The following is a 9,987-nucleotide window of genomic DNA, read 5'->3' as shown; positions in this document are numbered from 1 at the left end:
CCCCACGTGTGGCGGATCCGGATCCGCCAAGCACTGGGCACACATCGCCTGAACCAAGTCCACTCCCTAACACAAGTGATGAAGGATTTCGTGCTCCACTAAAACTGACTCAGTTAATGTATTTTCATTTCCTAGATTTAGTTCTTCAGTGACCGTTTCAAACAAATTCAGGACCAGAGATTAAATATCATCAGCATAAATCACCTTTAGCCAATCATAGCCTACTACTATAATTGGAGAGAGCTGCATGTTCGAATCGTGTGCTCGGTTGGTTCTCTCCAGAGTCCCCGTCCCCACCATAGAATTGAGCGCACGTAGCACGCAACAGCCAGTAGAAATACTCTTTGAATGTATACTTCATTAGATTTCAGTCTGTACTTTTTTTTACTTTTACTTGTGTAGCCTAAACAACGCATGTTGAATCAGCACTTGTAATTGTAGCCTACTTTTCTTTTCTTTCTTTTTTTACCGCCAACGGGCAGTCCTTTTTTCACACAAGTAACTACTACTTCTACTTAAGTAAAGAATGTCTATTTTTCCCATCTCGTGTGTGTGTGTGTGTGTGTGTGTGTTTGCGTGCATGCATGCTCATGCGTGAATGGAGTGTATAGTCTTCGTTTAGCCCTAGATTAGCCATATTCATAGGCTGCTTGCAAACACGCCCCCACCCCTCTCTCTCCCCCTCCCTCCCTCCCCTCTCTCTCTCGGGTTCAGCGAGTCTTTTTAACCCCTGCGGTCGTCCTCCGTGCGTTCATCTGCTCTGTCGGCACAGTTCAGACCGGGTACTTTTAACATCTTCACTTCACTCAGTTTGACCGGCGTGTGTGTGCGTGTGTTTTTGGTGCATCGGCCACATGGAGGACTACCACAAACCGGACCAGCAGACGCTGCAAGCGCTCAAGAACATCGCCAACCGGCTCCGGATCAACTCCATCAAGGCGACAACTGCAGCGGGCAGCGGGTAAGGACCGCGGGGCAAAGGGGTACGCGGCTGGAGGCTGATATGATAAAACACATGGTTATACAAGACTATGTTGTTACCTATTATGCTTGTTTTAAATAAAGCATATAGATTTGCACAGTGCATATAATGTTGTGTGCCAACGTGGATTGTGCGCAATTACGCATTTCTCCATAAAGGACAGCTGTTATTTTAGCATCTTATTGAGAGTAATATAGTACTATGCAATTCACTATTACAGGCTTAAGTTGCTTTGCACAACTGCACAAATGTTATTTTTTAACAATAACTTGTGTGGGCTTTGGGGATATTCGGCCATATATTGCTGCAGGTGCAGTGCAGGTGCACGGATGCTCCCCTCTCCCTTTCCTCTCCTCGTGTCTTTGTCCGGTTACGTAAGAGAGAGGAGAGCAGCAGCAGTCATATGATGCGGTGCGTCATATCATACGACCCCGCCGCCCGTGCGTGTTCGTCCCGCGCTGGGACGTGGGGACACCGGAATGGAACCGGCGGAGCCGCGGAGGGACGCGCGCGTTTGCCGCCCCGACCGGTCTGCATATCAGTCCATAGCACAGCTAGCCTTGACAGGTCAATATGTTTTTGGAGCGATATAAATTCCGATCGGGGGGACGCTAGCCCAGAGGTCTGGAATTCAAATGGGGTCGCCTGATTTTTTCAATATTATAATTTATTTTTATTTTTATTTTTATTTTATTTATTTTTACACCACACACAATTTAAAACTTCCGAAGAGGAATAGGGCCCCATGTGAAAAGTTGAGTTTAAGTCAGGATTCTGAGAATAACGTCAGAATTCTGAAAATAAAGTTAGAATTCTGACGTTATTCTGAGGGAGAAAGTCAGCATCCTTTTCACCTTATGTAGAAGAGACAGTCTGGCTTGAGAGACTGAACAGGAAGTGTAAATACAATTGAAAGTTCCGATTGTATTTACACTTCCTGTGACTCATAAACCTAGTCTTGACTCATAATGTGAGTCAATCATCAGTGATGTCACTTCTCATCATCGAGTGACGTCACTGAGTGATGTCATCATCATCAGTGATGCAAAGTTGAGCAATTGTGCGCTGTGCTGCGCATGCCAATAGCGCAGGCGAGGCCACGCAGCAGCCAACCCTAGTAGCCTACTGTTACATGTAACATGTAGGTCTACTGTTACGTTGACATTGATGATATCACTCACTGATGATATTACCAATGTTTTACTGAAATTTGAATGTCTGGGGTCCCTAGATGTTTGTGACATCAAAGTGGGGTCACACGATTGTTTGATCATATTTTCCATTTCAGGACAATAAAGGCTTTCATCCAGAGTGGCAGCTGAGGTATTATGAAGGGAGCAGAATAACGCAAGAGACATACAAATCTAATCCAGTTTTGTGTTGGAATTATTATAACATTCTTTTTTCTGCATGCCATTCTAAATAATGATGTTTATGGCATTTCAGGCAACTGATAGTGGCGTGTGTGTGTGTGTGCGTGTGCGTGCGTGTGTGCGCGTGTGTGTGTGTGAGAGAGAGAGAGAGAGTCTCCCCATACACATACAGTACTGCATTTGTAGCTGTTTGCATGTGTGACAGAGACACTGTATGTACTTAGCGACTGATCAACCCTGACAGAGTCGAACCGACTGCCATGCGTCTGTCTGTCTTTTACATAACTCTCCCACCACCCACCTGACCAGACCACAGGACAGACAGGCAGGCAGACTTATAAATAATGTATAAAGGAGAAATAATAATAAGTTATAAATATTATAATAATAGTTGAATACCTGATATAAAGTGTACAGTGAAGTGTTCAAGTGAAGTGATCACGTGACTCAAGTGTTCGTCAGAGTGACGGCCTGTGGGAAGAAACTGTTCTGATGTCTGCTTGTTTTGGTGCACGGTTTAGCCTGTATCGCCTGCCAGAGGGGAGGAGTTCAAACAGGTTGTGATCAGGGTGAGACAGGTCCGCGAAGTTGGTGTGTGTGTGTGTGTGTGTGTGTGTGTGTGTGTGTGTGTGTGTGTGTGTTTAATATGATCCTTGCACCTTACATAATGCTGCAGCATGGGGGAGCTCTTCTGTTTGTGTTTTTGCAGGAAGCATGTTTTGCTGTAACCATAACTCATAACACAGCCTCAGCCTGTGTGTGTGTGTGTGTGTGTGTGTGTGTGTCTGTGTGTCTGTGTGTCTAACTGCTCTCTCTATCATTGTGTTGCAGCCATCCGACCTCATGTTGCAGCGTGGCAGAGATCATGTCTGTCCTGTTCTTTCATACCATGAAGTACCGACCTGAAGACCCTCGAGACCCCAACAACGACCGCTTCATCCTGTCCAAGGTGACACACACATGCACACACACACACACACACACACGCACACACACACACCCTGTAATGCCCTCCAGGACGCCTGGGGGTCCTGGAGACACCATGCTGTGTGGGTCCTGCTGCACGCCGTGTGGGCGGAGTCTAACACAGTTGTCACTCTCGCCTCCTCAGGGTCACGCGGCTCCCGTGCTGTACGCCGTGTGGGCGGAGACAGGCTACCTGAAGGAGAACGAGCTCCTAAACCTCCGCAAGGTGGACTCCATCCTGGAGGGACACCCTGTGCCGGTGAGGACAGGAAGTGACACACAGCACATACAGAGACAGAGTCTGTTCTCTGCTCTTCTCTTCTCCACTGTAGAAATTAATTGTGTGTGTGTGTGTGTGTGTGTGTGTGTGTGTGTGTGTGTGTGCTAACAGAAGCAGCAATTTGTGGACGTGGCCACCGGGTCTCTGGGTCAGGGGCTGGGCGCTGCCTGTGGGATGGCCTACACTGGAAAGTACTTTGACAAGGCCAGGTAACACACACACACACACACACACACACGCACACACACGCACGCCAGCTCCAGCACATGCTGCCTGCACTGCCTGTTACTCTAATGGCCACCGGTGTCAGTTAAGAGTCAGAAGTTATGGAATGGACCTTTAAAACTACCAAAGAGGATTCGGGCCACTTTTGACTTTAAATCAGGATTCTGAGAATAAAGTCATGGCATAGGAGACTCCTGATTGGTCAGATTAAAGTCATGGCATAGGAGACTCCTGATTGGTCAGATTAAAGTCATGGCATAGGAGACTCCTGATTGGTCAGATTAAAGTCATGGCATAGAAGACTCCTGATTGGTCGATCCTCTCAAGCTACAAATGGACACACGTCACATATAGAAGCGGCTGCACCGCTTCAAAATGGTCAGGGAATGCCACACTTGCGTAGTGGGTTAACTCTCTCTCTCTCTCTCTCTCTCTCTCTCTCTCTCTCTCTCTCTCTCTCTCTCTCCCTCCCTCCCTCTCTCTCTCGCTCTGCATTTTGTGTGCACTCGATTTCTTCTGCTCTAATAATCACACATGCAAGAGCACAATTCTGACCTGATCTCTCTCTCTCTCTCTCTCTCTTCCTCTCTCTCTCTCTCTCTCTCTCTCCCTCTCTCTCTCTCCATCCCTGTATATCTCTCTCTCTCCCTCCCTCTCCCTCTCTCCCTCTCTTCCTCTCTCTCTCTCCCTCTCTCTCTCTCTCTCTCCCTCTCTCTCTCCATCCCTCTCTCTCCCTCTCTCCATCACTCTCTCCACCTCTGTCTCCACTCTCTCTCTCTCTCTCTCTCTCTCCCCCCCCCCCTCTCTCTCCCTCTCTCTCCCTCTCTCTCTCTCCATCCCTCTCTCTCCCTCTCTCCATCACTCTCCACCTCTGTCTCCACTCTCTCTCTCTCTCTCTCCCTCTCTCTCTCTCTCTCTCCCTCTCTCTCTCTCTCTCTCTCTCTCTCCCTCTCTCTCTCTCCATCCCTGTATATCTCTCTCTCTCCCTCTCTCTCTCTCTCTCCCTCTCTATCTCCCCCCCCCCCCTCTCTCTCCCTCTCCCTCCCTCTCTCTCTCTCCATCCCTCTCTCTCCCTCTCCACTCTCTCTCTCTCTCCTTCTCTCTCTCTCCTCTCTCTCTCTCTCCTTTTCTCTCTCTCCCTCTCTCTCTCTCCCTCTCTTCATCCCTCTCTCTCCCTCCCTCCCTCTCTCTCTCTCACTCTCCTTCTCTCTCATTGTCTGTGGAATTCCTCTCTTCCTCTCTGCTCTGTGTGTCTTGTCTTTGAGAGTTGGAATGCGGCTGTAATGTGTCTTCCAGCTTTCATCAGAACGTGTGTATTTGACTGGAAAGCTGTCAGGAGTCGTTACGCCACGCACGGGAGCGTGTGTGTGTGTGTGTGTGTGTGTGTGTGTGTGTGTGTGTGTGTGGGGGACAGAGGATGGAGGGGGCGGGGTGTTGAGAGGGAAGACAGGGTGGTATGGAAAAGGACCTCTTATAGCGGTGTCAGAGACAACAGGCGGTGTCAGAGACAACAGGCGGTGTCAGAGACAACAGGCGTTGGTACCATATCAGTGTGTCTCTTGTTCAGATCCTGAGGAAACCAACAACTATGGCAACACTGCAACTCCGATATCATCCTCATCGTCAGATACACTCAATATTTTTTAATGATTGAAATTTACTCTTAACACGTTCACTGCCATTGACGAGATATCTCGTCTTACAAAATCCAACGGTTGACTGCCAATGACGAGATATCTCGTCTTAACACGTTAACTGCCAACGACGTATTGGTACGTCAAGCAGAATCCAACCGTTGACTGCCAGCGACGTATTGATACGTCAAAAAAATCGTTGTTTTTTTTTTGACGGTGGGGCGTTGATCAATCCCTTTTACGTCTCCTATACAATTATTGGAGGTATTGAATGTGTATAATCTATTTTACCGACCCACTAAGTGTTGACAGTGCTCCCCAGAGCGAAATCAAAGAAAAAACTGCCGCGGGAGCAAGCCATTCAAGGAAATGGCGAGGCGATTTTACAGTAATCCACACTTGTCTTGCCCGAGAGCGACCGCGCAGGCAGCAGCACACAGAGAGCGGAGAGCGATTTGCAAAATAGATTATAGGTGAAACACACTTTGAAACACCTCAGAAAGGGGGAGAGAGAGAGAGGGAGGGAGAGCGAGAGGGAGGGAGAGAGAGAGAGAGAGAGAGAGGGAGGGAGAGCGAGGGGAAGGGAGAGAGAGAGAGAGAGAGAGAGAGAGAGCGAGAGGGGGAGGGAGAGAGAGAGAGAGAGAGAGCCAAAAATGAATGGTTAAAGTGACAGTTCTATCGAATTTCACAAAAAGCCGTTTATCTCTGAATATTTTTTCTGACGCTAAAACCATGCTGTATTCAACTGCTAATGCTTACATAACTACTAACTCTACAAACTAACTCTTTTAGACAGAGAAAGTACACATTCTATTAGTACTTTTGAGATATTGTATGTTCACAAACTCCAAGCAGAAAATAATCCTCGGCTCTTGTAAAATGAGCCACAATCCTCAAAAAACGGCTTGGCAGAAGCTACCTACAGCAAGAAAAAAACGGCTGGCAGTCAATGTGTTAAAAAAAAAAAAAAAAAAAAATTGACGGTGGGACGTGGATCAACGCTCCCCACGTCTCCTATAAAATTATTGGAGCCACCGAACGTGTACAACCCATTCCACCGACCCACTAAGTGGCGACAGTGCCCTCCAAACTAGAAAAAGCAGAGCCAAAACTGCAGGGGAACGCGCGATGAAACCATTCTCATACTGTAGAATGGATTGGCGAAAACGCTTTCGCTTTCGCGCTGATTGCTGGCGGTGAGGGATTGCAAATTTGCATAATAGATTACGGGTGGAACACACTTTGAAACACGCAGCATAAATAAGACCAGAATCGCAAAAGCTTCATCAAAGCTCTCAACCGAAACCGCAAGAAACGAGCGAGCCCATCCAGACTTGCCCAGCGGCCGCCAGCAGACAGGAGCAGCAGCAGCAGAAGCAGTGAGCCTGGTGACGCGAGGTTACAGCAGCAACAGAAACGAGCTTGTGACACGCCCGCTGCAGCCAAGAAGACACACACGGAGGGAGGAGTTTGAAGGAGAGGGGTGTTTCCTGCTGTTATGGAGGAAATTACTGTTCAAAACTATTGTTTAGATGTCTGACGTCTTACTGATGCCAAAAATGAATGGTTAAAGTGACTGTTCTATCGAATTTCACAAAAAGCCATTTATCTCAGAATAAATTTTCAGACGCTGAAACCATGCTGTATTCAACTGCTAATGCTTACATAACTACTAACTCTACAAACTAACTCTTTTAGACAGAGAAAGCACACATTCTATTAGTTCTTTTGAGATATTGTGTGTTCACAAAATCCTAACAGAAAAGAATCCTCGGCTCTTGAAAGATGAGCCAGAATCCTCAAAAAAAAACCTTGGCAGAAGCTAACTACAGTATTGAAAAACGGCTGGCAGTGAATGTGTTAAAAGAGCTGTAAAACAAGCAAGCAACAAACAAAAAAAACGAAGCATATTTTATAATGATATGAAACAAAGAAAATCACCAGCAAATGTTTGGTATTTTTAAGTGGTGCAGCCACTTCTATAAGTGACTGTGTGTGTTAATCCATTTCAGCACGGGATGTGCGCACGAGATTTAGCCTAGCTGTGTGTGTGTGTGTGTGTGTGTGTGTGTGTGTGTGTGTGTGTGTGTGTGTGTGTGTGTGTGTGTGTGTGTGTGTGTGTGTAGCTACCAGGTGTTCTGCCTGCTGGGTGACGGGGAGCTGTCGGAGGGCTCTGTGTGGGAGGCCATGGCGTTCGCCTCGTACTACCAGCTGGACAACCTGGTGGCGGTGCTGGACATCAACCGACTGGGCCAGAGCGACCCGGCACCGCTGCAGCACCACGTGGAGAAGTACCAGCGCCGCTGTGAGGCCTTCGGGTGAGTCGTGTGTGTGTGTGTGTGTGCGTGTGCGTGCGTGCGTTATGTATATGTGTATCTCATGAACTACTCTGTATGATGCACCACTTTACATTAGGGTACACAAAAAGAGTAACTAATGGACAGGTAATTATGAAGTAATGATGAACTAATGAACTACTCTACTCAGGAACTGACCAACTAATCATTAAGTAATGATTACTATACTGCCCTCCAAATCAAAACCGCAGTAACTACAATTTTGGTCAAAATTGAGTTATTATTGAAATTGAACTTTTAGATATCTGTTTTATCATGTGACAAATTTTCTAAGTTCAGTCTTGCTCTATATTTGAGAAAACAGAGTATAAAAGTTGCAGTAACTACGAAATCCAACCAAAAACCAGACAAAACTGCAGTAACTACACTTACTGCACTTTGATTTGCTTTCACAGAGCTTCAGCTGGACTTAAACAGAGATACACGCAGTAACTACACTTTGAGGTGTAGTTACTGCGGTTCAGACTGGTTTTTGGTTGGATTTTGTAGTTACTGCAATTTTCCCGCTCTTTCCATAACAAAGCCCAACATATCAATCACTCATAATGGCACAATCTGTTTAGTTAATCCAGTCAATTCCCAATATGAGAGCGCACTGACAGCTGTCCAAATTGTTAATGAATGAGTCTTCAGTGTCTTTAAAATTGTAAATACTGTATTCCTAGCTAATAATCCATAAGAGATCATCCACTCCACTGGGAAGTGTTAATCTGGCTGTAGATAGTGATAATTGTTTGGTATCACTACCTAGCTCATCAGGACAATCTTTTTCATTGCTGCATAAATTATCAGCATTCAGACTCAGTCTGTAATTAATTTTATTCAAAATAATTGTAATATGCTATGTAATATTATGTTCTTGTATGAATTATCAATCTGAAAAGCTAATCTGATTTGTAAAGAAAACCTGTTCTAAATTAAGATAATAAAACAACTGTGCTCATTAATTAATTGTGTCAGAATGATGACCAAAAAGCAACACCAGTGGTGAAGATTACATCAACTGACTTCAGGATTCCCTGAATGTATCTGTTACTTATCCATTTAAATGTTTTAAACATGTAAACAATAAATCAATTAAATACAGATATGATGTGGTATCGAAATCAAAACCGATTACAATTGTCTCATGAAAAGCAAGACAGGAGAAGCACATTAGATTGTAGTTACTGCGCTTTTCCCTTGTACTACCTACACATCTGTTTAAGGTAATACACAGACAGAGTGCCGTATCTGCATTTCTGGGGTCATAGGTCAAGTAATTGATCATTGTTTTGCCCCCAAAAAATACTTTAACATATACATATTTAATAAGCGCATTGCAACTTTTCAACCTATATCTAATTTGGCTGGACAGTCAAAAAACTTTAAAGCCATTTTTCTCAGTTTCAGTGTTGGCGTAGTTACTGCGGTCATGATTTGTAGGGCAGTATACTTACAAAGTGACTTACCTCCTCCCCTTCCCTGCTCTCTCCTCTCTCACATTCCCCCTGCTCCCTCCCCACCTCCCCCCTTTCCTGTTCTCCTCCCCCACTATTCTAAAGCATGGCACCCATTCTACCCTAAAGCATGGCACCCATTCGATTCTATATTTCTATATTTTCTATATGACTCTATCATATTATTGTTCAATGTATTATTATTACTACTGTAATTGCTACTGTTGTGTCAACTAGAATTAGCTAGACATATTTTCTGTGAAGTCCTCTGAGACATGCTTGTGAATTAGGGCTATACAAATAAACCGGACTCAACTTGACTTGACTTTAACTCATCATTAACTAATTAGTTCCTCGTTAGTTCCCTCGTAACGACTGTAAATTGTGTGTACCTTATTGTAAAGTGTTGGCATTGTTTCATTTCAGCATTTTGAAACGGTTGAAGTGTAGGATTGTGTGTTTGAAGGAGGATGTTCTGTGTCTTGCTAGCTGGCATGCTGTCATGGTGGACGGCCACAGCGTGGAGGAGCTGTGTAAGGTGCTGAGTCAGCCGCGCCGCCAGCCGCTCGCCATCATCGCCAAGACCATCAAGGGCAAAGGCATCCCGGGTACGATGATCCAGCAGCACACGCTGCTCCAGCTCAAACCACACGCTGCTCCAGCTCAAACCACACGCTGCTCCAGCTCAAACCACACGCTGCTCCAGCTCAAACCACACGCTGCTCCAGCTC

The 9,987-nt window shown here is 45.6% G+C and overlaps 1 protein-coding gene across 1 annotated transcript in view; it reads left to right on the top strand.

The window, feature by feature from the left end:
• Nucleotides 1-754: 754 nt before the first annotated feature.
• The window catches only part of LOC310794675 (transketolase-like), a 17,349-nt gene continuing 8,116 nt past the window's right edge, over nucleotides 755-9,987 (top strand). The window contains exons 1-6 of the mRNA XM_083656675.1: nucleotides 755-961; nucleotides 3,187-3,304; nucleotides 3,467-3,580; nucleotides 3,713-3,810; nucleotides 7,587-7,778; nucleotides 9,746-9,864. Coding sequence (XP_083512801.1) covers nucleotides 855-961; nucleotides 3,187-3,304; nucleotides 3,467-3,580; nucleotides 3,713-3,810; nucleotides 7,587-7,778; nucleotides 9,746-9,864 — 748 coding nt within the window. The 5' untranslated portion in view covers nucleotides 755-854. The remainder of the gene's footprint in view (nucleotides 962-3,186; nucleotides 3,305-3,466; nucleotides 3,581-3,712; nucleotides 3,811-7,586; nucleotides 7,779-9,745; nucleotides 9,865-9,987) is intronic.

Source organism: Poromitra crassiceps (genome assembly GCF_964638095.1).
Source record: "Poromitra crassiceps genome assembly, chromosome: 20".
Taxonomy (NCBI): domain Eukaryota; kingdom Metazoa; phylum Chordata; class Actinopteri; order Beryciformes; family Melamphaidae; genus Poromitra; species Poromitra crassiceps.
The sequence above is the reverse complement of the archived record's forward strand: the minus strand, read 5'-3'. Positions and strand labels throughout refer to the sequence as shown.